We start from the raw sequence: 27074 nt of genomic DNA, 5'->3' as shown, positions 1-27074 counted from the left end.
TAGCTCGTTCCCCCTGGCTAGCTGGAATTTCTCTGTCAGTTCGCCCAGTGTTGCGATCCTGCCGTCCGTGTATAGGTCCCTGACTGTCAGTGTCCCTCCGTCCTGTCCCCACCTTTTGAAGGTGGCGTCAGTCAGCGTTGGCGTGAACCTATGGTTGCTGCAGATGGGAGCTTTACCCGACATTCTGGTCAGGCCAAATAATTGTCGTAGTTGGTTCCAGGACTGGAGGGTGGCTATTACCACAAGGCTGCTGGAGTGTTTTTTGGGTGGGAATGGGGATGGGAGCGCCACCATGGTGAGGGCCCGGAGGGAGGTCCCCATGCAGGAGGCCTCTTCCGCGTGCACCTACTCGGCTTCTGGCTCCTTGACCCATCCCCTTATTCGCTCGGCCGTCGCCGCCCAGTGGTAAAGATATAGGTTTGGGAGGGCAAGCCCCCCCCTGGATTTTGCTTTTTGTAAGACCTTCTGCAAAATCTGGGCCGGGATTCTCCCCTACCCGGCCGGGCGGGGTGTCCCGGCAGGATGGAGTGGCGTGAACCACTCCGGCGTCGGGCCGCCCCAAAGGTGCGGTTTCTCCGCATCTTTAGTGGGTAAGCACTCACCGTGAGGGGCTGGGCCCGCGCCGGAGTGGTTTCCGCTGCACCAGCTGGCGTGGAAGGTCTTTGGCGCCACACCAGCAGGGGCCGAAAGGGCTTCGCCGGGCGGCAGAAGTCCATGCATCAGCGGCCGCTGACGTCATCCCCGCGCATGCGCAGGGGGGTGTCTCTTACGCCTCGGCTATCGCGGAGGCTGTGGCCGAGGCAGAGGGAAAAGTGTGCCATTCACGGCACAGGCCCTCTTGCTGATTGGTGGGCCCTGATCGCGGGCCAGGCCACCGTGGGGGCACCCCACGGGGCCAGATCGCCCCTCTCCCCCCCCAGGACCCCGGAGCCCGCCCGCGCCGCCAGTCCCGCCGATAAGGTAGGTGGTTTGATTCACGTCGGCGGGACTGGCATGACAGCAGCGGGACTTTGGCCCATCGCAGGCCGGAGAATCGCCGGGGAGGGGGCCTGCCGACCGGCGCAGCGCGATTCCCGGCCCCGCCGAATATCCGGTGCCGGAGAATTCGGCAACCGGCGGGGGCGGGATTCACGCCAGCTCCCGGAGATTCTCCGACCCGGCAGGTGGTCGGAGAATCCCGCCCCTGGTATTTCTTGGTGAACTCTTTGATTTCCTAGCTATTTATGTATGGACATCAGCATGATTAGCATTGATAACTGAGAAGGTAAGCATGGGCTAAGCACAAAATTATTCAGGACAAAAAGATCGGAGCACCAAGCACCAAGAGAAAACTGGAAAGTAATAGAACGGCAGATGCAAAATATCGTATTTATTAACTGTTCTGTAGCCAGAATAGATTGAAGCTAATGAGAATAGCCAAGAAGTTGGGACCTTAGATGATCTGAACATGGAGTCATCGGCTCTTAATATTACAGTAGGAGGCCATTCAACCCATCAAGTTCATGCTGACTCTCTGTATACCAATCCAATCAATCCATTTCCCCCTTCCATGTAGATGAAGAAAGACTATTAAATGACAGTGATTTGTATAGAATCTTTGCCAGTAAGGATATGTATGTCATTGGCAGCAGATGAATATTGGCCTGGATATTAACAAGGGAAGATTACATGGCCAAGGATGGCTCTGGAGGGATTAGGAAGCAGCGTGGATAGACCTTTGGACACTAAACCTGGAAACAATTTTCTAATTCCATAGTGTGCATCTTTTGGCCTTGACTGGTTCCCCATCCAAAAGTTTGCCTGATTGACAGACTTGGCATCTAGTCGGGCATCATCCAATCCTCAACACTAGGGGTCCAATCTCACCCCATGGGATGTTCCAATTTCTCAACTCATGGTTGGGGGGAGGGGGAGGTGTTGGGGGGGTTGCTGTTACTCAATTCCAGGGTTCCAATCCCCAACCCAGGGACCTTTATAAGATGAATGTCTGATGGGGGAAATGCTAAAGGCTGTGAGTAAGCCTCCAACAATATTGTTAAGGCACTTATCTTCTCCCCAAAGCTGGAAGCCCAACCAACCACTATAAAACCTGCAAAGCAGGTTAAATTAGAGGCGGCCAGCCTCATTAAAATATTTAAATTGCTAACCCACTGCCTGGGAGCAGGTTGGTTGACCATCCCTTGTAAAATCAGAAATGGATGAGTTGGAGATGTGTTGGGTTGGTGTTCAAATATTTCAAATTTTCACCCTTTCAAAGGCTCCCGACTCACCTGTTTTGCGTGTTTGCTGTGGGATTTTAACATTAATGAAGCAGAGCTGTGGTTGTCCACGTATACTCAGGGAAAATGGAGAAAATGTGGTGTGGATTTTGAGACAAACTGTAGTGTTCAAAAAATTTCAGAAAATTACCTCCTCCACCACTACTCCAACCCACCACATTTATTGGTAAGATAATGGAGCCAAAAATCAATCAGTTTTCAAGATGGATATGTTACGGACAGGAGGGCATTTAATTTAGACAGAACTAATTTCTCCTCTCACCATTCATCTGTAAACAGAAATATGTTTTTGATCTGCTTCCCCCTTTATAAGTGGTGCTGTATCTCCCAATCCTCAGTTTAATATGATTCAATTTATATTAATAACTCCATTGCAAACTCAAGATAGGATGAACTTAAAGGGTTAGTTTATTTGCAGACTCTCAAAGTGCAGGAGGAGGGTCAGAACGTTATCTCCTGCACACTCATAGAATAAAAGAGGAATAGAGAAAAACAAGATTTACAGGGTAAAGACAACAGAGAAAATAATATTTCAGATGTTCAGAAGAATGTTCCCGAGTTCCAAATCAAACTCCAATGAGGTATTCCTTCACGGAGGTCAGCGGGTCGAAATCCAGTGCTGGTCAATTCACTTTTCCGGTGGTGTTGACTTCACACGATGAAGTAGGCATACAGAGAGAAATCATAGAATCATAGAATTTACAGTGCAGAAGGAGGCCATTCGGCCCATCGAGTCTGCACCGGCTCTTGGAAAGAGCACCCTACCCAAGGCCAACACCGCCACCCTATCCCCATAACCCAGTAACCCCAACCAACACTAAGGGCAATTTTGGACACTAAGGGCAATTTATCATGGCCAATCCACCTAACCTGCACATCTTTGGACTGTGGGAGGAAACCGGAGCACCCGGAGGAAACCCACGCACACACGGGGAGGATGTGCAGACTCCGCACAGACAGTGACCCAAGCTGGAATCGAACCTGGGACCCTGGAGCTGTGAAGCAATTGTGCTATCCACAAGGCTACCGTGCTGTCCCAGTCTTGTAGGCAATGGTACGGAAGTCCAATAGTAACAGCATAGATAAGGGTCAGGTGTCCAAACCTGGGCAAAAGCAGCTTTACTGTGAGCCTGTGTTTATGATGGTAAAATATCAGATTGAGCCAAAGGTTTCACAGGGCAATATTACTGGTTTCACAAACTGCAGGTCCATTTGACATGACTCCCACCCCTCCACATGGATATGCATCCCTCGCTTAGATCCCTGAGATTGTTAAATGTCCAAACCATTAAGAATTGAAAGGAAGGTTGCAGCACCCTTTGTCCCAGCAGATAAGTAGACTCCTGTTGGCTATTCTGGGTTATGAAATGCAGATGGACTTTATATAATTCTCCTGGAATCTTTTCTGTGTGATCCACAAAGGCGGGCAAGGGGGGGGTTAGTGTCTCTTCAGGGATAACGAGTTGCAAGTGCTTCGATGCTGCCATATAGCTCCTTTTGTTTGAGGGCCACAGACTTAGATTCAGCCATTTTAAAATATCTTTGTCCAGTTTTTAAAATTTTGCAAATAGCCCTGAGGATATGTGTATATACAGGGAAAGGCTTAATCCCCTCACAAATGATATTGGAGAGCACGAAAGAGCATCAGTGTTACGAGATCTTGACAGATGTCTTAAAAGAGGCAATCAAGACTGAGAAGGTTTTAACAGAACAGAAATAGCAAAGTATAGTTCCCATATATGGTAAGCGTGATAGAGACATATCTGATAACTACAGACTTATTAGCCTAATTTCAATAATCAGATGTCATGGCATTGAAGTATGAATTATTTCTGGTCAGTCTTGTAGACTTTTTGGAGGAGATGATGACACATGATTCCACACAGCCAGTTGTGGTGGATTTATGTCAGTAGTTTATGACACCCACCAATGTTCTGTGGAACTGAATTGCCAAGATTGTGCAGAGGCAGTTCATTTCGTTATCCGTTAGCAGATCTCCAGCACAAATCCGGAGCAAAAACAGGTGTTCTCTGCTGGGAATGCTGGAACGTTAGAGTCAGTTTTAAATAGACAGGCTTGGCTGAAGACTGCAGGACAAGGCTGGGATAACAGCAGGTAAGTAAGAACGTGCTTGGCTGAGTGATTTCACTGTCAAGTAGCTGTGTTGGATCACTTCTGTGTGATTTTGTTCCATTTTTCTGGACTGCTCCATTGAAAGATCTAGAACTGATAGCCATAGACGAGAGAAGGGCAAATAGTTACAAAAGGAAAGCTTCTAATTTCAATGAGAGAAGATTAAAGATATAAATGTGATTCCAAGTCATTAAATTAGAAGGCATATCATCTGGAAAGCTCCCATCTAAATTTTTGCAATACCTATTGAGTATCTGTTCCCGCTTTCTGGAGATCATTTCAATGAGTAGAGAGATGTCTGAATGTCTGCACTGAATTTTAGTTCCTGAAATTCCCAAAGAATATTGCTACAATATCCCAGGCTGATTACACAGATTGTTTTAATGACTTATCATTACTGTACCTTGAAAGTACCTTTGCTTAAAGTCCTTCCTGTGCATTAAATTGCTCAGCTAATACTTTGTAATTCCAGAGCATCACATGAATCACAAAGGCAAGTATCAGTTATTGCCATGAAAAAGTTAAATCTGATTGCCCGAAGGTTAGATACATACTGCCACTAATAGTGAAGCTGGTGTACACAGGTAAGCAGATTAATGACCAGACAATTATATCTAATCAACCTTTCAGAGTATTGTAAGGCTACTAGGGAGTCAAATATGTAACTTCAGGATAACAGAAATTGGACATGTATAATACTGATGACTGGATATAATATCAAATCACTGAGCATAAAATATTGGACAAATTTCCTGAGAAATAAAAACAAAATTAGTAATCATTGCACATTTCTTAACTGACTATTGTATTGATGTCTTCCAGCTGGAATTAAGTCAAGTGAACATTATGGTATCTTATATGACAACTGGACTGTGTCACAATACATCTTAAGTCTACTAGACAAATCCAGAATATGAAAACATAATGAGATTTGTAAAGGCCACACCACTGAAGGTCAAACTCTGATTAAGAGTGTGCTGCAGGCAAAGATTTCATGTGCCATTCACATTCATTGTATGGCCCTAATTTCCAATAAGACATTTTCCTTCTTCTGATTTTTTTTCTTCAGTTGCAATTCACAGACAGAAACATTAATGAAGCAAGACTTTATCTAAATTGGATGTCAAACTGCAACTAATGTAAATGATTATCCTATAGCTTTTAGATCATAACTGTTTTGGGAGCATCTTCACTTGGAACACATTATTAAATTTACTCTTGTTAAGGATATAATGGGTGCGATTCAGTGGAAACATATTGAAGTGTAATTTTGGGTGCCTTTGGTGGGGTGTTCTTCGACGGCCGCATTGGCGAGATCGCGGCCCGTATTCAATGGCACTTAGTACCAAAATTGAGCTTGCATGAGTTTCTCACCATTAGTGGCTGTCTCGCTGGACCAGCACCTCAGCTTCTCACCACCAACAAGGAGAGCTGCTTTTAAACGCTCCCTCACCACCCAACACACAAGCATGGCAGCATGCAGACCTGCTCCTCTCTTTGGGGATGTCGACCTCACAAAGCTTCTCAACATTGTGAATGACAAGCGGGGTGTCCTGTTCCCCAAAGGGGGTCAGAGGACCAAGAGCAGGGTCAGCAATACCACTTGGGAGGCAGTGGCACCAGCTGTCAGTGCATGCAGCATGACCACATGACCAGGAGGGCCGCTGTACAATGACAGAAGAAGACCAATGAACTCCTCCGAGCTGCAAGTGAAAGTTACCACCTCTTTCCTGGCATCGGTTCCCCCTGCCATCCTTTAAATTCCCAACCCCCCCCCCAACAGCACAAATCACTGGCTGACTCCTCAAACCCTCCCCACATCTGATTTTGTGTTTTTTCCTCAGAACCCCCTGGTATCCACCAGCACAACCTCTTCATGTCCAGATATGGTGCCCACATGTGCCACCTGCTATAGATCCTCCTGACCCATCAAGCCTGTGTCTCACAATGCCATTTCTTTGTCCCCGCAAGAGAAGATAGCCCATAATAAGCAGGAAAGGGCCATGATGGGGGTGAGATTCCAGAGATCTAAGTCCTCATCCCCTATGAGGAACGGATCCTGGTGATCTTGGGGTTGATCGAGGAGAGAGCAGTCACTGACAGTATGATTGGCATACACCAAAGAGGTGAGAATTCACTGCCTCTTCACCCAGATGACCTGGCTTAAGTGAGTTCATATCAGACAAAATGATCCTTCCCTCTCACTGACCACATGTCTATTGTCTCGTAGGATCTCCATGTAAAGGGGCCAGGCCATCTGGAGTTGTTCCCTCACCCCACCCCTCCACCATTCCAAGAGACCACCTTGGAGGAGAGCTCTGAGGAGAACATCATTGAGGCTCTCACCCCCACCTTCCACCAGTGCAGAGACACACACCTCGGTGGGCGACATTAGTTGACAGGCTCCTGGTGAGCACCATACATTTGCTGATGCACATCAAGTGGAGGTAAGAACATCCAAGGCAGTCAGCAGTTGGAGGTGGATCCTAGGGCTCAGCTGGGTCCCAGTCAGAAGCTGAACCACTGGACAAGGTTCTCTCAGAGTTGATGCAGGTGATAGGCCAGAGCCGTGACATTCAGGAGCAAATGTCAGGTACATTCCAGTGACTGCATGGCCAATTGGAGGAGTACCAAAGGCTTTGGGCGCATGAGGTGGTGCTGACAATGTGAGGCACCGACCCAACACTGCTCGGGTGGCGACTGCAGTGGAAAGCCTGGAGCCCGATGTCCATATCTTGAGTGGTGGTGCCCTAGGCATGGCATAGTCTGTGACGATCATAGCTGAGGGCCTTGACATCATGTCAAGTCAATGAGGGGCATGTCCCAATTGCAGGTGGACATTGCCGAGGCACTGCAGACATGGCCAGTTGCTGAGGGCCAATGGGGATCCGCCAGGTGCCAGAGCATTAAGAGGCCTTTGGAGTTCACTCCAGCTGCCCCTGCATCCCATGGAGTCTCCCAGGACCCTATGGGCACCGTCAGGGAGGAGGAGACGCCGGAGGCCAACCCAGGGGCCTGCCACCAAGGCAACAACAGCGGCCTCCAGTACTTCTGAAAATCCACCCTCCTGACAATGGCACATCTCAAGGGTAGTGGGCAGAAGTGGGTGGCTTGGTGGCGCCAGTGACACCGGTAGGTGGCCAGGCCCCCCTGCTCCAGGCCCTTCGTGGAGGTCCCTCCAGGCCATCAAAGGCCACAGGATGTGGAAAGCTGCAGCCTGCCTCCACCTCTGATGTGCATCCTGGGTACACACCTAGACGTAGCAGTAGACCACTGGGGGGTCACTATCTGCAGCGAGTGAGAATGGAAATACCAAATGTTCACTATTAAAACATGTTACACCTGATACAAATCAATCCTCGGTCACGTTAATATTCACAACGGAACTGTCTGCATCCCAACTCCCTGTTGCCCTCTGCTCCCCCAACCCAAGTCCCCCGGACACAGTGGTCAAAGATTAAACATACCCGATACAGACCCCGTTCAGAGGATGGATGTAAGCGTGCTGTCAGCAAAAAGACAGGACTCAGAGTTTTGCAGAAACTGAGGAGAACCAGAGCTTTCCTCACAGTGAGTTATCATCACTCTCCTGCCTTGTATATTTACCAGCTGACAGTGCCGACACAGGCCCAGCACCATGGGGTGATGTTGCACAGACCCTTGGAGGATGAAAGAGGGTGTTCGGGGAGGGGGTGGTGAGATTGGGGAGTGGGGAATGGCGGGAGGGAGGTAAATTGAGGGGGGGTGCTGACGGACACAACCTCGTCTGGGGAGGATGATGGCCTCCCTGGTCCCTAGAGCCTGTCAGACCCTTGCCGCTGCTTGTCCTGCATCCTCCTCTGTCTCCTCCCTGGGCTTGTCTTTCAGCATCTCCTGGTCTGCCTTCTCCTCTCCTCAGACGAGGCCGCATATGCCTTCTCTTCGTCCTCTAGCATGTCACCCCACTTCTGTGCCTGGTTATGGAGGGCACAACAGACCACCACAAAGAGGGACAGCATCTGGGGGATGTACTGCAGGGCACCACCTGAGCTGTTCAGACATTGGAACTGCTTTTTCTGCAGTCAGATGCACTGCTCAATGACAACACAGGTGGCAACATGAGCCTCTGCACCAGCGTCATCAGCCAGGGCCTCAACGGTATCCCTTGTCCCTCAAGAGCCAATTCATCACCCTGGAGTGGTCCTTGAAGACGCTGGGGATCTCCAAGTGCTCCAGGATGTAGCTGTCATGCATTCTCCCTGGGTAGCGGGCACCCACGATCTGAACATTCAGGGAGTGGAACTCCTTGCTGTTAATAAAGGGCCCTCCCTGATGCCTGGGTGCGCACAGGGTGACATGCATGCCATCGATTGCCCCCTGGACCAGGGGCATTCCGGCAATGGCAGAGAATCTTTCAGCCCGGCATCTTGGTGGGTCTCATCCAGCTCAATAGTGATGAAGTCTGATGCCCGGGCATACATGACCCCCGGCTATGCCTTTGGGCTGTAGATTGTGGAATGCCCACTCGAGCCCTGGAATAAACTGGCGGCATAATAGTTGAGGTCTGCGGTAATGTTCACTGTCCCAGGAGCAGGTGTCCTACTCCTCTATGGGGTGTCAAGTCTTCAAGTATGTGGCATAGCTGCCTGTGATGGAGTCTTCTGCACATATGCACCTCATTGAAAGAACAACGATGTCTGTACACCTTGGGCAATCGCTGGCCTGCCCCTCTGGGTTCCTCCTCAACCTGATGGGTGGCTGGGTCTTCTGGGCCTGCGCACATGGGGTGTCACCTCCATGGTGCACCGTCGCTGCTGCCTTCTCTGGCGTTTGACCGCATGGGCTGCCACCTGCAATGCAAGGGCAGCCGCTGCGGGATGGAACACTCAATTTGGTATCTGTAAGGAATTGGAGAAGGAGATAGACCGATAATCAGTTGGGGCTTCCACTCCTGTACCCTCAAACCTCACAAGCTTCCCCCACCCTTATGTGTCCCGCCTTCTCTCAGAGCGCCATCCACCAAACCTTGCTCTGCACACTCATCCTCGCCACATCAGGAGACCCCAGATCCCAGACCTCTGTCGGGAACATTAGGGAGACCATACTGAAATGACCTCCCAGATCCACACATTTGCCCTTTGGCCACAAGGAGATCCCCAGTGCTGAAGCCCAGCTCTTTAATGTTTGATTGTTGACAGCTGCCTCTATGTGCTAGGAGAGCAAAACAGGAACATAAAATTATACTGGCAGGCTAATTAAAGGAATATCCAAAATTGTTTCACAAATATATTTAGGGTAAAAGGATAAGCAGGGAAAGAGTAGGGCCCATTAAGGACCACAGTGATAATTTGTGTGTGGAGCCGAAGGATGTAGGTAGGGTTGTAAATGAATACTTTGTGTCAGTGTTCACTCCTGAGAAGGGCAGTATAGAAATCAGGGAGAAGGACTGTAATAAAATTAGAGCGATTAACATAGACAGAGAGGAGGTTCCGAGTGGTCTGGCAAGCTTGCAATTAGACAAATCACCTGGGCCAGATGATATGTATCCCAGACAGCTGAGTGAGGCAAGGGAGGAAATACCAGGGGCAATAATTTTCAATTCTTCTCTGGCCACAGGAGAGGTGCCGGAGGACAGGAGGATAGCCAATGTGGTGCCATTATTCAAGAAGGGGAGAAGGGATAAACCAGGAAACTACAGGCCAGTCAGTCTAACCTCAGTGGTGGGGAAACTATTGTTAGCAATTCTGAGAGACAGAATGATTCTGCATTTGGAGAGGTAGGGATTAATCAAGAACAGTCAGCATGGTTTTGTTAAGGGGAGGTCATGTCTGACCAACTTGATTGAATGTTTCAAAGAGATGACCAGGTGTGTCGATAAGGGAAATGCATTTGACGTAGTCTACGGAAACTGATAGCGAAGGTGAGAGCCCTTGCGATCCAAGGAAATCTGGCAAAGTGGATACAAAATTGGCTGAGTGGCAGGAAGCACGAGGGTGAGGTTTGAGAATGTATTTCTGTGCTGTGCTATCCTGAAGGCATCAGTGTTCGGGCCCTTGCTATTTGTGGGTTATATAAATGATTTTGATATGAATGTAGGAGGGTTGATCAATAAGTTTGCAGATGATACGATAAATTGGTGGGGTGGATAGCCTTCGATTACAAGAGGATATAGATGGGCAATAAATGCTGGCCTAACCAGCGGCTCACATCCTGTAAATAATTTTTTTTAAAAGCACGGAGGATCAGAGGGAGCTTGGTGTGCGTGTACACTGGTCCCTTCAGGTAGCAGAGCAGGTGGATACAGTGGTTAAGATGGCATATTGTAAACTTGCCTTTATTAGACGAGGCATAGAATTTAAAAGCAGGGAGGTTATGCTGGAACTGTGTAAAGCGTTGGATAGGCCGCAGCTAGAGTATTGTGTGCAGTTCTAGACTTCCCATTTTAGGAGAGATGTGATAGCACTGGAAAGGGTGCAGAGGAGTTTTATCAGGATGTTGTCTGGGCTGGAGGGTTTAGCTATGAAGAGAGATTGAATAGACTGGGGTTGTTTTCATTGGAGCAGAGGAGACTGAGGGGGAACATGAATGAGATAAATTATATGGGGCATAGGTAAGAGTAGACAGGAATGAAATTTTCTCCTTGGTGGAGGAATCAATGACCAGGGGGCATAAATTTAAGGTAAGGGGCAGAAGGTTTTGAGGGGATGTGAGGAGAAGTGTTTTCACTCAGACGGTGGTGGGCACCTGGAACTCGCTGCCTGAAAGGGTAGTGGAGGCAGAGACCCTCATGACATTTAAGTATTTAAATGTGCTCTTGCGATCCCAAGACATACAAGACAATGGGCCAAGTGCTGGAAAGTGGGATTAAAATACTTAGGCGGTTGTTTTTGACCGGCGCACACGCGATAGATCGAAGGGCACTTTCTGTGCTGTTTGATTCTACGATACACACATTCATTGAATAAACCCCAGTTCAAAGAAAAGTATTATAAAAATTTCATACTTCACCAACTGGCTTGGGATGGATATAACAGCTTGGACATATGTAAGAGTAGGCAAGAGAGACTTGTCTATCTTGAAACCTTGATCTAAGAATAATGTTTGAAATTAAGAGATTTTCCTTGTCAAATGTAATTCTGTTTTCTCTTAGCATGAAATGAATGTACTTAAATGGGTAATATTTTTAAATCGTCTCTGTTAGATGGTAAATTAAACTCCAACAATATGTCACCACACATCCTTGATTTCTAGCGTAATTACAATTTCTTAAGGAGTCAGCAATGATGAACGTTAAGACGCACTAAGGTTAATATTGCCTTTAAAAGACTTACAGATCTTCATGCAGCTAATCTATTTTTTGAACTTATTAGCCATTTATGTTTCATGACTGACCTTGAAAAGCTACTGCATTCATGGTTGTCCTTTTCCATTTTGCATTTCTCAATATTGTTTGTGGTTTCATTATAATACGAACATTCTTAAAAGGCACCCTTGATGAGTTGAGAATGTTTTTAAAGTTCTAAATGAATCGAATTTGCCACAAGCTTGCAGCATTCAAACAAACTCCCAAGCCTTTGATCAGTAGGTTTTCGTTGCTTAAGGGCATCGAGCCATATGGCGCACAAATAGTTAAATGGAGTTGAGGTGCATATCGGTATCTCATTTAATATACTAGCTAACTTATTGGATAAATTAAGAGCTGGTTTAAACATGGGGAAAATGAGTTTTCTGTCAGCTAAATCTCCACAAAAGATTTTGGACTATGTTGCACCCTTATCAAAAGCAGTTATACTGTAATTCAATTCATTATTGCTAGTAACTATTTTACTTGTGTAAAAAATACCACTAATCTCACATCCCTTTGTGTGCTTGTAATGGTACTACAGCTTGAAAGCATTATTAGTATAATGTGGCATCATTTGATGTCAATTCCTATAATCTCTACATTTTTGTTAATTTAACTTCTATTTACCTCATTGAAGCTTTTGGCCTTGAAATGATGCTGTGTAAATATCACTGAACAAACGTTCAACATATTACAATGAGCTCCTTTCTGTTATTTTAATACATGTTAACTCATTTATTTTAGACAGGTTTAGATGGTAGAACAAAGGAATTATGTGCAAATACATTGTGCCACAAAATAATTTTTGTCAGCATAAACCTGTGACATTTGTTCATATTTTGCTAGCAAATTGGCATGCTAAGTATCAACTTTCTGTAGTTTGCTATTGTAAATAGAGTACAGGTGCTTTGCAATAACGTGCTGGTAAACAGGTTAATGAAAATAGTTTTTTGTGACTGTGGTAACCCTCACAAGGACCACTGAGATCCTCGTATCCGATAATGGCCCCCTTCTTTACCAGTGGAGAATTTCAAGTCGAATGGTTATAAACACATCCAAACGGTGCTGTAGTATCCATTGTCTAATGGCCTGGCTGAACGTGCAATTGAAACATTCAAAACCAGAATGAGGAAATCGCCTGCTGGTTCTCTGGATATGAAATTGGCCCAGTTCCTCTTTCATTATAGAACCGCATTGCACACAAGGACAGGAGTCGCACCAGCAGAATTGTTAATTGGGTTGATGACTGCACAGTAGGCTCAGCCTGCTGATTCCCAACTTTTTGGGGGGGGGGGGGGGGGGGTGGCGGGGTGGGGAGAAGCTGCAGTCAAAAAAGGGAGCTACGACACAGGAAGACCCAAAAGACCCTTCAGAACAGAACAGGAGATGCTATCTATGTGCAGAACGAGGAGATGGCTCCCCCCAATGGATCCCATTGTCAGGGTGGAAAAGACGTCCGGTTTTGTTCAAAGTCCAATTCCAAGGGAAGACTAAAAAAACACCAGGACCACCTCAGAAGCAGGGAGACCACTCCAGCAGAGATTATTCCAGCAGAGATGACATTCCTAATACCCGCTGCGACTACCTTCCACAAGGGGACTCAGTCTATGGGGGACCTGAGAGTCGTCGTTCCCCCCCCACCCCCACCCCCCTCCCCCACCCCCTCCCCTGCCAACGATGAAGATTCAGAATCTGAAATGGAGACTGAAGAGATCCTCCGCCGGAGGTCAGCATCGAAACAAGCCTCCGTCTGTGGTCCTTTGAAGCTCAACAAAGAAGTGACGATCCTCAGTCCGCTTCACGCCCTCTGACCCAGCTCCACCTGCAGCCAACTTGGGGCCTTGTGCCAAGTATCAAAAGAGGCCTCATCGTTGTTGGAGTGAGGGATGTGATAACCCTCAAGAGGGCCATGGGGGATCGCACATGGATCACCCCATGAGCTTTGTGGAATATGAGTTCCTGTGGTGAGCAGGCAGAAGCCCGCCCAGCTGAGGCTTGTCAGCAGGAACTTTAAACGTAGCTCCCTGACCCGGACCAACAGTCCCTGATAGTGCTGGACTTGGGCGTTTATTTTGTGCGCCATGGTACCAGCTTTATTTTCAGTTTAGAACAAACCAATTTGGCCTTCCACCCTGCGCCTCCTGGAATTATTACAGTGACCTGATTATTCCACACCCACATTTATAAACATCCGGGCCTCATGGTGTACTCACTTTAGCTCCTGACTCCCATTCTGAGTTAATAATGGAACTAAAGATGAGTTTTCTGCATGCTTTAATTAATTCTGTCTTCCCTCTACTAACCTAGGTCAAAATATGTGATTAATTGTGTTTCATAATTCTACATTCTAAAATGCATATGAGGAGCTGTAGCAAAGTCTGTGGAAGGAGAATGTAACTGGCATTTGCATCATTTTCTGGATAACTATACATTTCTGAAGCTGGACAAAATCTGTGATTCATGTGCAGGTGAAATGGAAGAGCTGGAGAGTTTGTGGCTGACTGGAATCTGTCACAATGAGAAGAACGAAGTGATGAGCAGCCAGTTGGATGTTGACAACATGGCAGGTGTGTTTTACATGCTGGCTGCCGCCATGGCACTGAGCTTGATCACGTTCGTGTGGGAGCATTGGTTTTACTGGAGCCTGAGGCACTGCTTCATGGGAACCTGTACTGGGAAACCAGGACTACTCTTCTCGATCAGCAGGGTAAGTAAAGAAAAAATGTAGCCTGATTAAATCATTTTGCTACCTGAGTTATTTAAATATCTTTCTTCTTAGCTTTATGTATATTTAAATCCTAATTTTATGAAATGAGGTCACCTCAAAAGGTACTTAGTTTTCGGAGAAGTGGGACATAATCTAATAATTTTTCAGGCAACATAATTACCTTGCTTCATCTTAAATATTATCATTAAATTTATCTCAGTGGGGGCAGCACGGTGGCGCAATGGTAGCACTGCAGTCTCACGGCGCCGAGGTCCCAGGTTCGATCCCGGCTCTGGGGAGTTTGCACATTCTCCCTGTGTTTGCGTGGGTTTCGCCCCCACAACCCAAAGATGTGCAGGCTAGGTGGATTGAACACGCTAAATTGCCTCTTAATTGGAAAAAATGAATTGGGTACACTAAATTAAAAAAATAAAATTAATCTCAGTGCTGAGGCAATCTGCTGACTGACTAAAAGTAAAATAACTTGCTATTAATAAAAGACCAGCAGTTCTTACACCAAGTGGGGGTAATTTTAATGTTTGTGTAAAAAACTATTGGGTTAGCTGCTCATTTTGTTTTTCTGTTTATAGCTGCCGAAAGTTAAATTTGTCCCCTGCAAATCTCATCATATGACTATTGGCAGGAGTAGTGGAGAACCCTATACCACATTAGCAATTCACCTACCTGTAACTACACAGCACAGAAGGAGACAATTTGACCAGTGTACTTGTGTCTGGCCTCTGAACGTGCGATGCAATTAGTTTCTCTCCCTTGCTCTTTCCCTTGCAAATAATTCATTTTGAAGTAAAGATCCAGTTCCCTTTTGAAAGTTACTATTGAACCTGTTTCCGCCATCCTTTAAGGCAGTGCCCTCCAGATCATAACAAATAGGCACAAAGGGAGTGAATGCAGAGAAAGTAAGTGTCATTGATTGCACAATTCATCCTCACCACTCCCCAGTTTAGAATCCTCAAATCATAGAAATTGCAGAACAAAAGAAAATTGTTCAGTTCATCATTTGTGAACTATTAACATACAAGAGCTAGCTACTCAAATCCTATTTTGTTCTTTTTCTTAATACTTTTCATTATATAACTATCACTTAATTGTTGTGGTTGACTGAGCTTCTTTGCCCAAGTATGATAATATATTCCATAAACAATGCTTTTGTCCTAAAAACTCCCCCACCCTCTTTACAATCCTGGTACTAATTCTAAACTAATTCTTCCTTGACACGGATTCACAAATCACCCTCAATTTTATTCTGTTGTTATAGCTTAGACCTGAACGGTGATTTTGGTAGATCCCTAGGTCAGTTCTTTTGTCTAATTTAAGGTCCAATTTTGGCTTGAAGTCTAGGGAAAACACTTTGATGGAAATGAAAAGCAAGTTGTGGAAGTGATGTGGGGCCAGTTAAAGGGAAGTGTCACACTAGGGTGATGAAATATCTGAAAAACGCTTGGAAAGTCTCAAAAGATATTGCAAACTGTTCACCATGGCTCGAAGAGTCTGGATATTAAAATATAGAGACTAAACTGAAGGGGAGAGACTCCAAGGTGCAGACATGAGTCTGCAGTCCCAATGTCAGATCAACACAGCATTCAAGCTCCTGATTAATGACTGCTGAATGAAAGCAGTGCTGTGTGAAGGTGTTGCAAGTATGATCATCCTCTGTGGCGAAAAATAAATAATTTACAACAATTAGCATAAAGATTTATCTGAAGGTAAGTGTCAGCAGAAAATAAAAACAAATGGCTGAAATCTACTGGCCATAATATTACGGTCTCCTTTCCATATTTTATAATTACTACCTCCAGTAAACATGGATGTCCATTTACAAGGTGTAATGTGTGCCTGCAAATTGCATATACAGAACTGACATTTCCCCAATTTAATATTTGAAATGAAGTGACTCCCCGTATTCAAAGCGAGATACTTACTTTATCATTGGTTTTACCTCAGTAAGCTAGATCAAGACTCCAAAAGCCTAGAGGCTATCATTAATATTCTGCTCCCAAAATACTTTCTACCCAGCGCACAAGACATCACTCACAGCTGTGTGAGACAGGCTGGATGCACCAGTGGGTCTTCACCTAACGTCACTTTTGTACATTCATATGTACAGCCTTGAGAATGCACTCAGATTTGTCATCATTTACTGTATACTGCATAATCTTGATAATCTTACTGAATCTTATCCAGCTCTTATCATCACCCAGGCAGTAAGACATGCTGGTGGGCAAAAAGGAGAAGGAAGAGTAGCACAAAGTAGGTGAACAAGAAAAGCAACATTGACCACCAGCATCCTTAGCTGCCAGGGCCTTTAGAGTGCAGCTCATCCAAGAGTGCTTTGCATTAATCATCCACTTCATCCCCATACAGCAACTGTCTCCCAATCTTTATCACCACCTTCATTACTACTATCATCTGATTGCTTCCCTTCAGGACAGCATGGTAGCACAAATGATTAACACTGTTGCTTCACAACAGCGGCCAGGTCTCTGGCACTGAGTCTGGCTCTGGGGCTCAGAAGGGAAGGGGGGAGAATAGAAAAGCAATAGTTGTAGGAGATTCAATGGTTAGGGGAATAGATAGGAGATTCTGTGGTCGCGAGCGAGACTCCCGGAAGGTATGTTGCCTCCCGGGTGCCAGGGCCAGGGATGTCTCGGATCGTGTCTTCAGGATCCTTAGGGGGGAGGGGGAGCAGCCAGAAGTCGTGGTGCACATTGGTACCAACGACATAGGTAGGAAAAGGGGTGTGGAGGTAATAAACAAGTTTAGGGAGTTAGGCTGGAAGTTAAAAGCCAGGACAGACAGAGTTGTCATCTCTGGTTTGTTGCCAGTGCCACGTGATAGCGAGGCTAGGAATAGGGAGAGAGTGCAGTTGAACACGTGGCTGCAGGAATGGTGTAGGAGGGAGGGCTTCAGGTATTTGGATAATTGGAGCGCATTCTGGGGAAGGTGGGACCTGTACAAGCAGGACGGGCTGCATCTGAACCAGAGGGGCACCAATATCCTGGGAGGGAGGTTTTCTAGTACTCTTCGGGAGGGTTTAAACTAATTTGGCAGGGGAATGGGAACCGGATTTGTAGTCCAGCAACTAAGGTAGCCGATATTCAGGACGCCAAAGCATGTAATGAGGCCGTGGGGAAGGGAACACTGACAAAGGACAGTACTTGCAGGCACGGAGATGGGTTGAAGTGTGTATACTTCAACGCAAGAAGCATCAGGAATAAGGTGGGTGAACAAAGAACAAAGAACAAAGAAATGTACAGCACAGGAACAGGCCCTTCGGCCCTCCAAGCCCGTGCCGACCATGCTGCCCGACTAAACTACAATCTTCTACACTTCCTGGGTCCGTATCCTTCTATTCCCATCCTATTCATATATTTGTCAAGATGCCCCTTAAATGTCCCTATCGTCCCTGCTTCCACCACCTCCTCCGGTAGCGAGTTCCAGGCACCCACTACCCTCTGCGTAAAAAACTTGCCTCGTACATCTACTCTAAACCTTGCCCCTCTCACCTTAAACCTATGCCCCTTAGTAATTGACCCCTCTACCCTGGGGAAAAGCCTCTGACTATCCACTCTGTCTATGCCCCTCATAATTTTGTATACCTCTGTCAGGTCTCCCCTCAACCTCCTTCGTTCCAGTGAGAACAAACTGAGTTTATTCAACCGCTCCTCATAGCTAATACCCTCCATACCAGGCAACATTCTGGTAAATCTCTTCTGCACCCTCTCTAAAGCCTCCACATCCTTCTGGTAGTGTGGCGACCAGAATTGAACACTATACTCCAAGTGTGGCCTAACTAAGGTTCTATACAGCTGCAACATGACTTGCCAATTCTTATACTCAATGCCCCGGCCAATGAAGACAAGCATGCCGTATGCCTTCTTGACTACCTTCTCCACCTGTGTTGCCCCTTTCAATGACCTGTGGACCTGTACTCCTAGATCTCTTTGACTTTCAATACTCTTGAGGGTTCTACCATTCACTGTATATTCCCTACCTGCATTAGCCCTTCCAAAATGCATTACCTCACATTTGTCCGGATTAAATTCCATCTGCCATCTCTCCGCCCAAGTCTCCAGACAATCTAAATCCTGCTGTATTCTCAGACAGTCCTCATCGCTATCCGCAATTCCACCAACCTTTGTGTCGTCTGCAAACTTACTAATCAGACCAGTTACATTTTCCTCCAAATCATTTATATATACTACAAAGAGCAAAGGTCCCAGCACTGATCCCTGTGGAACACCACTGGTCACAGCCCTCCAATGAGAAAAGCATCCCTCCATTGCTACCCTCTGCCTTCTATGGCCTAGCCAGTTCTGTATCCACCTTGCCAGTTCACCCCTGATCCCGTGTGACTTCACCTTTTGTACTAGTCTACCATGAGGGACCTTGTCAAAGGCCTTACTGAAGTCCATATAGACAACATCTACTGCCCTACATGCATCAATCATCTTAGTGACCTCCTCGAAAAACTCTATCAAGTTAGTGAGACACGACCTTCCCTTCACAAAACCGTGCTGCCTCTCACTAATACGTCCATTTGCTTCCAAATGGGAGTAGATCCTGTCTCGAAGAATTCTCTCCAGTAATTTCCCTACCACTGAAGTAAGGCTCACCGGCCTGTAGTTCCCGGGATTATCCTTGCTACCCTTCTTAAACAGAGGAACAACATTGGCTATTCTCCAGTCCTCCGGGACATCCCCTGAAGACAGCGAGGATTCAAAGATTTCTGTCAAGGCCTCAGCAATTTCCTCTCCAGCCTCCTTCAGTATTCTGGGGTAGATCCCATCAGGCCCTGGGGACTTATCTACCTTAATATTTTTTAAGACACCCAACACCTCGTCTTTTTGGATCACAATGTGACCCAGGCTATCTACACCCCCTTCTCCAGACTCAACATCTACCAATTCCTTCTCTTTGGTGAATACTGATGCAAAGTATTCATTTAGTACCTCGCCCATTTCCTCTGGCTCCACACATAGATTCCCTTGCCTATCCTTCAGTGGGCTAACCCTTTCCCTGGCTACCCTCTTGCTTTTTATGTACGTGTAAAAAGCCTTGGGATTTTCCTTAACCCTATTTGCCAATGACTTTTCGTGACCCCTTCTAGCCCTCCTGACTCCTTGCTTAAGTTCCTTCCTACTTTCCTTATATTCCACGCAGGCTTCGTCTGTTCCCAGCCTTTTAGTCCTGACAAATGCCTCCTTTTTCTTTTTGACGAGGCCTACAATATCACTCGTCATCCAAGGTTCCCGAAAATTGCCGTATTTATCTTTCTTCCTCACAGGAACATGCCGGTCCTGTATTCCTTTCAACTGCCACTTGAAAGCCTCCCACATGTCAGATGTTGATTTGCCCTCAAACATCCGCCCCCAATCTATGTTCTTCAGTTCCCGCCTAATATTGTTATAATTAGCCTTCCCCCAATTTAGCACATTCATCCTCGGACCACTCTTATCCTTGTCCACCAGTACTTTAAAACTTACTGAATTGTGGTCACTGTTACCGAAATGCTCCCCTACTGAAACATCTACCACCTGGCCGGGCTCATTCCCCAATACCAGGTCCAGTACCGCCCCTTCCCTAGTTGGACTGTTAACATATTGTTTTAAGAAGCCCTCCTGGATGCTCCTTACAAACTCCGCCCCGTCTAAGCCCCTGGCACTAAGTGAGTCCCAGTCAATATTGGGGAAGTTGAAGTCTCCCATCACCACAACCCTGTTGTTTTTACTCTTTTCCAAAATCTGTCTACCTATCTGCTCCTCTATCTCCCGCTGGCTGTTGGGAGGCCTGTAGTATACCCTCAACATTGTGACTGCACCCTTCTTATTCCTGATCTCTACCCATATAGCCTCACTGCCCTCTGAGGTGTCCTCTCGCAGTACAGCTGTGATATTCTCCCGAACAAGTAGCGCAACTCCACCTCCCCTTTTACATCCCCCTCTATCCCGCCTGAAACATCTAAATCCTGGAACGTTTAGCTGCCAATCCTGCCCTTCCCTCAACCAGGTCTCTGTAATGGCAACAATATCATAGTTCCAAGTACTAATCCAAGCACTAAGTTCATCTGCCTTACCCGTAATGCTCCTTGCATTAAAACATATGCACTTCAGGCCACCAGACCCGCTGTGTTCAGCAACTTCTCCCTGTCTGCTCTGCCTCAGAGCCACACTGTCCCTATTCCCTAGTTCTCCCTCAATGCTCTCACCTTCTGACCTATTGCTCCCGTGCCCACCCCCCTGCCATACTAGTTTAAACCCTCCCGTGTGACACTAGCAAACCTCGCGGCCAGGATATTTATGCCTCTCCGGTTTAGATGCAACCCGTCCTTCTTATACAGGTCACACCTGCCCCGGAAGAGCTCCCAGTGGTCCAGATAATGGAAACCCTCCCTCCTACACCAGCTGTTTAGCCACGTGTTTAGCTGCTCTATCTTCCTATTTCTAGCCTCACTGGCACGTGGCACAGGGAGTAATCCCGAGATTACAACCCTCGAGGTCCTGTCTTTTAACTTTCTGCCTAGCTCCCTGAACTCCTGCTGCAGGACCTCATGCCCATTCCTGCCTATGTCGTTAGTACCAATATGTACAACGACCTCTGCCTGTTTGCCCTCCCCCTTCAGGATGCCCTCTACCCGTTCGGAGACATCCTGGACCCTGGCACCAGGGAGGCAACATACCATCCTGGAGTCTCTTTCACGTCCACAGAAGCGCCTATCTGTGCCCCTGACTATAGAGTCCCCTATTACTATTACTCTTCTGCGCTTTGACCCTCCCTTCTGAACATCAGAGCCAGCCGTGGTGCCACTGCTCTGGCTGCTGCTGTTTTCCCCTGATAGGCTATCCCCCCTGACAGTATCCAAAGGGGTATATCTGTTCGAGAGGGGGACAACCACAGGGGATTCCTGCACTGACTGCCTGCCCTTTCTGGTGGTCACCCATTTCTCTGCCTGCACCTTGGGTGTGACCACATTTACATAACTGCAATCTATGACGCTTTCCGCCACCTGCATGCTCCTAAGTGCATCCAATTGCTGCTCCAACCGAACCATGCGGTCTGTGAGGAGCTCCAGTTGGGTGCACTTTCTGCAGATGAAGCCATCCGGGACGCTGGAAGCCTCCCGGACCTGCCACATCTCACAGTCAGAGCACAGCACCCCTCTAACTGACATTGCATCAATTAATTAAAATTAAAATTAAAATTTGTCTTTTAAAAAAAAAATATCTTTTTAAAAATTTCAAAGTTACTGTCAACTATCTGTTTCCTAGCACTAGATTTCTAATAGAAATGCGCTAGCTAACTATAGTACTCTCCGATCTCTGGCTTAGATATCCCTCTAAATTATAATCAAGTTATTATGTTTAATTAGTTACCAAATACTAGCCACTCTGGCCACAGCTTTTCTGTGATGTCACTTCAGTTTCCCCCCGACACACACAATTTGAAAAAAGGTATAAAAGTAAAAATAAGTAAAAATCACTTACTTACCTTCTTACCTTCTGAGTGTCTTAGATGTTCTCAGGTTCTCTCGCTGACAGAGACTGCTCCTCCACCTCCGAACCTTGACCTGCACAATGCTAATAATATAATAATAATATAATATGGCACTTACCTCACACCAATGGGTCTTATTATTAGGTTAGAGGAGGAGGGCGGGTGGGAGACACTACACGTGTAGTGTCTCGGGTTTCCTCTCCACCAGAATTTATTGGTTGGAGGGGGGGGACTTCCCAGAGGTCCGCGGGTCGAACTTCCAGTTCCCGCCTTATATAAAAACTAATAAAACAGAAAAGAAGAACAGACACGGGACCAGGTAAGGGTTTTTAAATTCACTACTCACCTCCCAGAAGGCCCCTGTGCACAGCTGCCGCCGAAATCCAAAGGGCTGCTCCTGTAAAAGTAAGTGGTTTTAAAGTCACTACTCACCTCCCAGAAGGCCCCTGCGCACCGCTGCCGCCGAACTCCAAAGGGCTGCTCCTGTAAAGGTAAGTGGTTTTAAAGTCGCTACTCACCTCCCAGAAGGCCCCTTCTTGCATGGATCGGTACTTGGGACTACGATGTGGTGGCCATCACGGAAACTTGGATAGAAGAGGGGCAGAAATGGTTGTTGGAGGTCCCTGGTTATAGATGTTTCAATAAGATTAGGGAGGGTGGTAAAAGAGGTTGGGGGGTGGCATTATTAATTAGAGATAGTATAACAGCTGCAGAAAGGCAGTTCGAGGAGTATCACCCTATTGAGGTAGTATGGGTTGAAGTCAGAAATAGGAAAGGAGCAGTCACCTTGTTAGGAGTTTTCTATAGGCCCCCCAAAAGTAGCAGAGATGTGGAGGAACAGATTGGGAAACAGATTTTGGAAAGGTGCAGAAGTCATAGGGTAGTAGTCATGGGCGACTTTCACTTCCCAAATATTGAGTGGAAACTCTTTAGATCAAATAGTTTGGATGGGGTGGTGTTTGTGCAGTGTGTCCAGGAAGCTTTTCTAACACAGTATGTAGATTGTCTGACCAGAGGAGGGGCAATATTGGATTTAGTACTGGGTAATGAACCAGGGCAAATGATAGATTTGTTAGTGGGGGAGAATTTTGGAGATAGTGACCACAATTCTGTGACTTTCACTTGAGTAATGGAGAGGGATAGATACGTGCAACAGGGCAAGGTTTACAATTGGGGGAAGGGTAAATACGATGTTGTCAGACAAGAATTGAAGTGCATAAGTTGGGAACATAGGCTGTCAGGGAAGGACACAAGTGAAATGTGGAACTTGTTCAAGGAACAGGTGCTACGTGTCCTTGATATGTATGCCCCCGTCAGGCAGGGAAGAGATGGTCGAGTGAGGGAACCATGGTTGACAAGAGAGGTTGAATGTCTTGTTAAGAGGAAAAAGGAGACTTATGTAAGGCTGAGGAAACAAGGTTCAGACAGGGCATTGGAGGGATACAAGATAGCCAGGAGGGAACTGAAGAAAGGGATTAGGAGAGCTAAGAGAGGGCATGAACAATCTTTGGCGGGTAGGATCAAGGAAAACCCCAAGGCCTTTTACACATATGTGAGAAATATGAGAATGACTAGAGCGAGGGTAGGTCCGATCAAGGACAGTAGCGGGAGAGTGTGTATTGAGTCTGAAGAGATAGGAGAGGTCTTGAACGAGTACTTTTCTTCTGTATTTACAAATGAGAGGGGCGATATTGTTGGAGAGGACAGTGTGAAACAGATTGGAAAGCTCGAGGAAATACTTGTTAGGAAGGAAGATGTGTTGGGCATTTTGAAAAACTTGAGGATAGACAAGTCCCCCGGGCCTGACGGGATATATCCGAGGATTCTATGGGAAGCAAGAGATGAAATTGCAGAGCCGTTGGCAATGATCTTTTCGTCCTCACTGTCAACAGGGGTGGTACCAGGGGATTGGAGAGTGGCGAATGTCGTGCCCCTGTTCAAAAAAGGGACTAGGGATAACCCTGGGAATTACAGGCCAGTTAGTCTTACTTCGGTGGTAGGCAAAGTAATGGAAAGGGTACTGAAGGATAGGATTTCTGAGCATCTGGAAAGACACTGCTTGATTAGGGATAGTCAGCACGGATTTGTGAGGGGTAGGTCTTGCCTTACAAGTCTTATTGAATTCTTTGAGGAGGTGACCAAGCATGTGGATGAAGGTAAAGCAGTGGATGTAGTGTACATGGATTTTAGTAAGGCATTTGATAAGGTTCCCCATGGTAGGCTTATGCAGAAAGTAAGGAGGCATGGGATAGTGGGAAATTTGGCCAGTTGGATAACGAACTGGCTAACCGATAGAAGTCAGAGAGTGGTGGTGGATGGTAAATATTCAGCCTGGATCCCAGTTACCAGTGGCGTACCGCAGGGATCAGTTCTGGGTCCTCTGCTGTTTGTGATTTTCATTAATGACTTGGATGAGGGAGTTGAAGGGTGGGTCAGTAAATTTGCAGACGATACGAAGATTGGTGGAGTTGTGGATAGTGAGGAGGGCTGTTGTCGGCTGCAAAGAGACATAGATAGGATGCAGAGCTGGGCTGAGAAGTGGCAGATGGAGTTTAACCCTGAAAAGTGTGAGGTTGTCCATTTTGGAAGGACAAATATGAATGCGGAATACAGGGTTAACGGTAGAGTTCTTGGCAATGTGGAGGAGCAGAGAGATCTTGGGGTCTATGTTCATACATCTTTGAAAGTTGCCACTCAAGTGGATAGAGCTGTGAAGAAGGCCTATGGTGTGCTCGCGTTCATTAACAGAGGGATTGAATTTAAGAGCCGTGAGGTGATGATGCAGCTGTACAAAACTTTAGTAAGGCCACATTTGGAGTACTGTGTACAGTTCTGGTCGCCTCATTTTAGGAAGGATGTGGAAGCTTTGGAAAAGGTGCAAAGAAGATTTACCAGGATGTTGCCTGGAATGGAGAGTAGGTCTTATGAGGAAAGGTTGAGGGTGCTAGGCCTTTTCTCATTAGAACGGAGAAGGATGAGGGGCGACTTGATAGAGGTTTATAAGATGATCAGGGGAATAGATAGAGTAGACAGTCAGAGACTTTTTCCCCGGGTAGAACAAACCATTACAAGGGGACATAAATTTAAGGTGAAAGGTGGAAGATATAGGAGGGATATCAGAGGTAGGTTCTTTACCCAGAGAGTAGTGGGGGCATGGAATGCACTGCCTGTGGAAGTAGTTGAGTCGGAAACATTAGGGACCTTCAAGCAGCTATTGGATAGGTACATGGATTACGATAAAATGATATAGTGTAGATTTATTTGTTCTCAAGGGCAGCACGGTAGCATTGTGGATAGCACACTTGCTTCACAGCTCCAGGGTCCCAGGTTCGATTCCGGCTTGGGTCACTGACTGTGCGGAGTCTGCACGTCCTCCCCGTGTCTGCGTGGGTTTCCTCCGGGTGCTCCGGTTTCCTCCCACAGTCCAAAGATGTGCAGGTTAGGTGAATTGGCCAATGATAAATTGCCCTTAATGTCCAAAATTGCCCTTGGTGTTGGGTGGAGGTGTTGAGTTTGGGTAGTGTGCTCTTTCCAGGAGCCGGTGCAGACTCAATGGGCCGAATGGCCTCCTGCACTGTAAATTCAATGATAATCTATGATTAATCCAGGACAAAGGTTCGGCACAACATCGTGGGCCGAAGGGCCTGTTCTGTGCTGTATTTTCTATGTTCTATGTTCTATGTTCACAGCGCCAGGGTCCCAGTTTCGATTCCCCACTGGGTCACTGTCTGTGTGGAGTCTGCACGTTCTCTCCGTGTCTGCATGGGTTTCCTCCGGGTGCTCCGGTTTTCTCCCACAGTCCAAAGATGTGCAGGTTATGTGGATTGGCCATGATAAATTGCCCTTAGTGACCAAAAAAGGTTAGAAGGGGTTATTGGGTTACGGGAATATGGTGGAAGTGAGGGCTTAAGTGGGTCGGTGCAGACTCGATGGGCCGAATGGCCTCCTTCTGCGCTGTATGTTCTATGTTCAGTGCAGCCTTCGGGGGGCTCACTTCCATGCAAATATTGACACCCATATCAAGTACAGAATAAAACATCCAAGTATCTCAATTCCATTTATGTCTAATATTTGACAGGAATATTTGGGAATGTTCCTTTTACAACCCTTTGATGCTTGCTTTGTTTTTTTAAAATTTAGTGTACCCAATTAGTTTTTTCCAATTAAGGGGCAATTTAGCATGGTCAATGCACCTAGCCTGCACATCTTTGGGTTGTGGGGATGACACCCATACGGACACGGGGAGAATGTCAAATTCCACATGGACAGTGACCCAGGGCCGGGATTGAACCCGGATCCTCAGTGCCGTAGGCAGCAGTGCTAACCACTGTGCCACCGTGCCGCCCTGGTGCTTGCTTTGCATGCTCATTTATTTACCTTATCCTTTGTGTCAATGAGGTGACAGTTTGGAAGGTGGAAGGCCATGGTGGGTGACTTTGAGCAGCTTTGAGGGCTTGGCGGCAGACTGCCGCACCTCAAGCTGAGCTGGACTGTCTGTTCCAGATAATTGTTTGTTACTAACAAAGACGCTGGTGGCGTTTGCTGTCAGCAGGTTCCTCTCTCAGGGAGCTACGGCTATTCTCCAGGAACACAGCGCATCTACAGCTCTGCACAAGAGTGTACTGTACTCTGTATACTTCACCCGATGTCCATGTCTATGTATTTACATTGTGCATTTATCGTATAATTGGATCTGCACCGACCTTCCAAAAGAGCACTTTACCTAGGCACTCTCCCCCACCCTATCCCCATAACCCCACATTGATTACGGCCAATTCACCTAACCTGCACATCTTTGGACTGTGGGAGGAAACCAGAAAACCCAGAGGACACCCACGCAGACACAAGGAGAACATGCAAACTCTACAGAGACAGTCACCCGAGGACATAATCGAACCCGGGTCCCTGACATTGTGAGGCAACATGCTAACCACTGTGAGACTTGTGGGGTGCTTTCCCATGTACTTCCTCCTGTGAAAACCAAGAAATGAAATGAAGATTAGGTTTTAGTGTGAAGGAAGAACATTAAAGATGAATGGCTGATCACAACATCTGCAGTTTGTCATGCAGGATGTGTAGAAAGAGATAGAGATAAGAAGGGAAAATAAGGGTAAAGTAG

The 27074-nt window shown here is 46.6% G+C and overlaps 1 protein-coding gene across 2 annotated transcripts in view; it reads left to right on the top strand.

Moving 5' to 3' along the window:
• Positions 1 to 27074, top strand: part of grin2aa (glutamate receptor, ionotropic, N-methyl D-aspartate 2A, a) — a 475972-nt gene that overhangs the window by 422323 nt on the left and 26575 nt on the right. For both annotated transcript variants that reach the window (XM_072481712.1, XM_072481711.1), the window contains exon 13: positions 14205 to 14443. In XM_072481712.1, the coding sequence (XP_072337813.1) occupies positions 14205 to 14443 (239 nt within the window). The remainder of the gene's footprint in view (positions 1 to 14204; positions 14444 to 27074) is intronic.

The sequence above is a fragment of the Scyliorhinus torazame genome, chromosome 17 (genome assembly GCF_047496885.1).
Source record: "Scyliorhinus torazame isolate Kashiwa2021f chromosome 17, sScyTor2.1, whole genome shotgun sequence".
Lineage (NCBI taxonomy): Eukaryota > Metazoa > Chordata > Chondrichthyes > Carcharhiniformes > Scyliorhinidae > Scyliorhinus > Scyliorhinus torazame.
The sequence above is the reverse complement of the archived record's forward strand: the minus strand, read 5'-3'. Positions and strand labels throughout refer to the sequence as shown.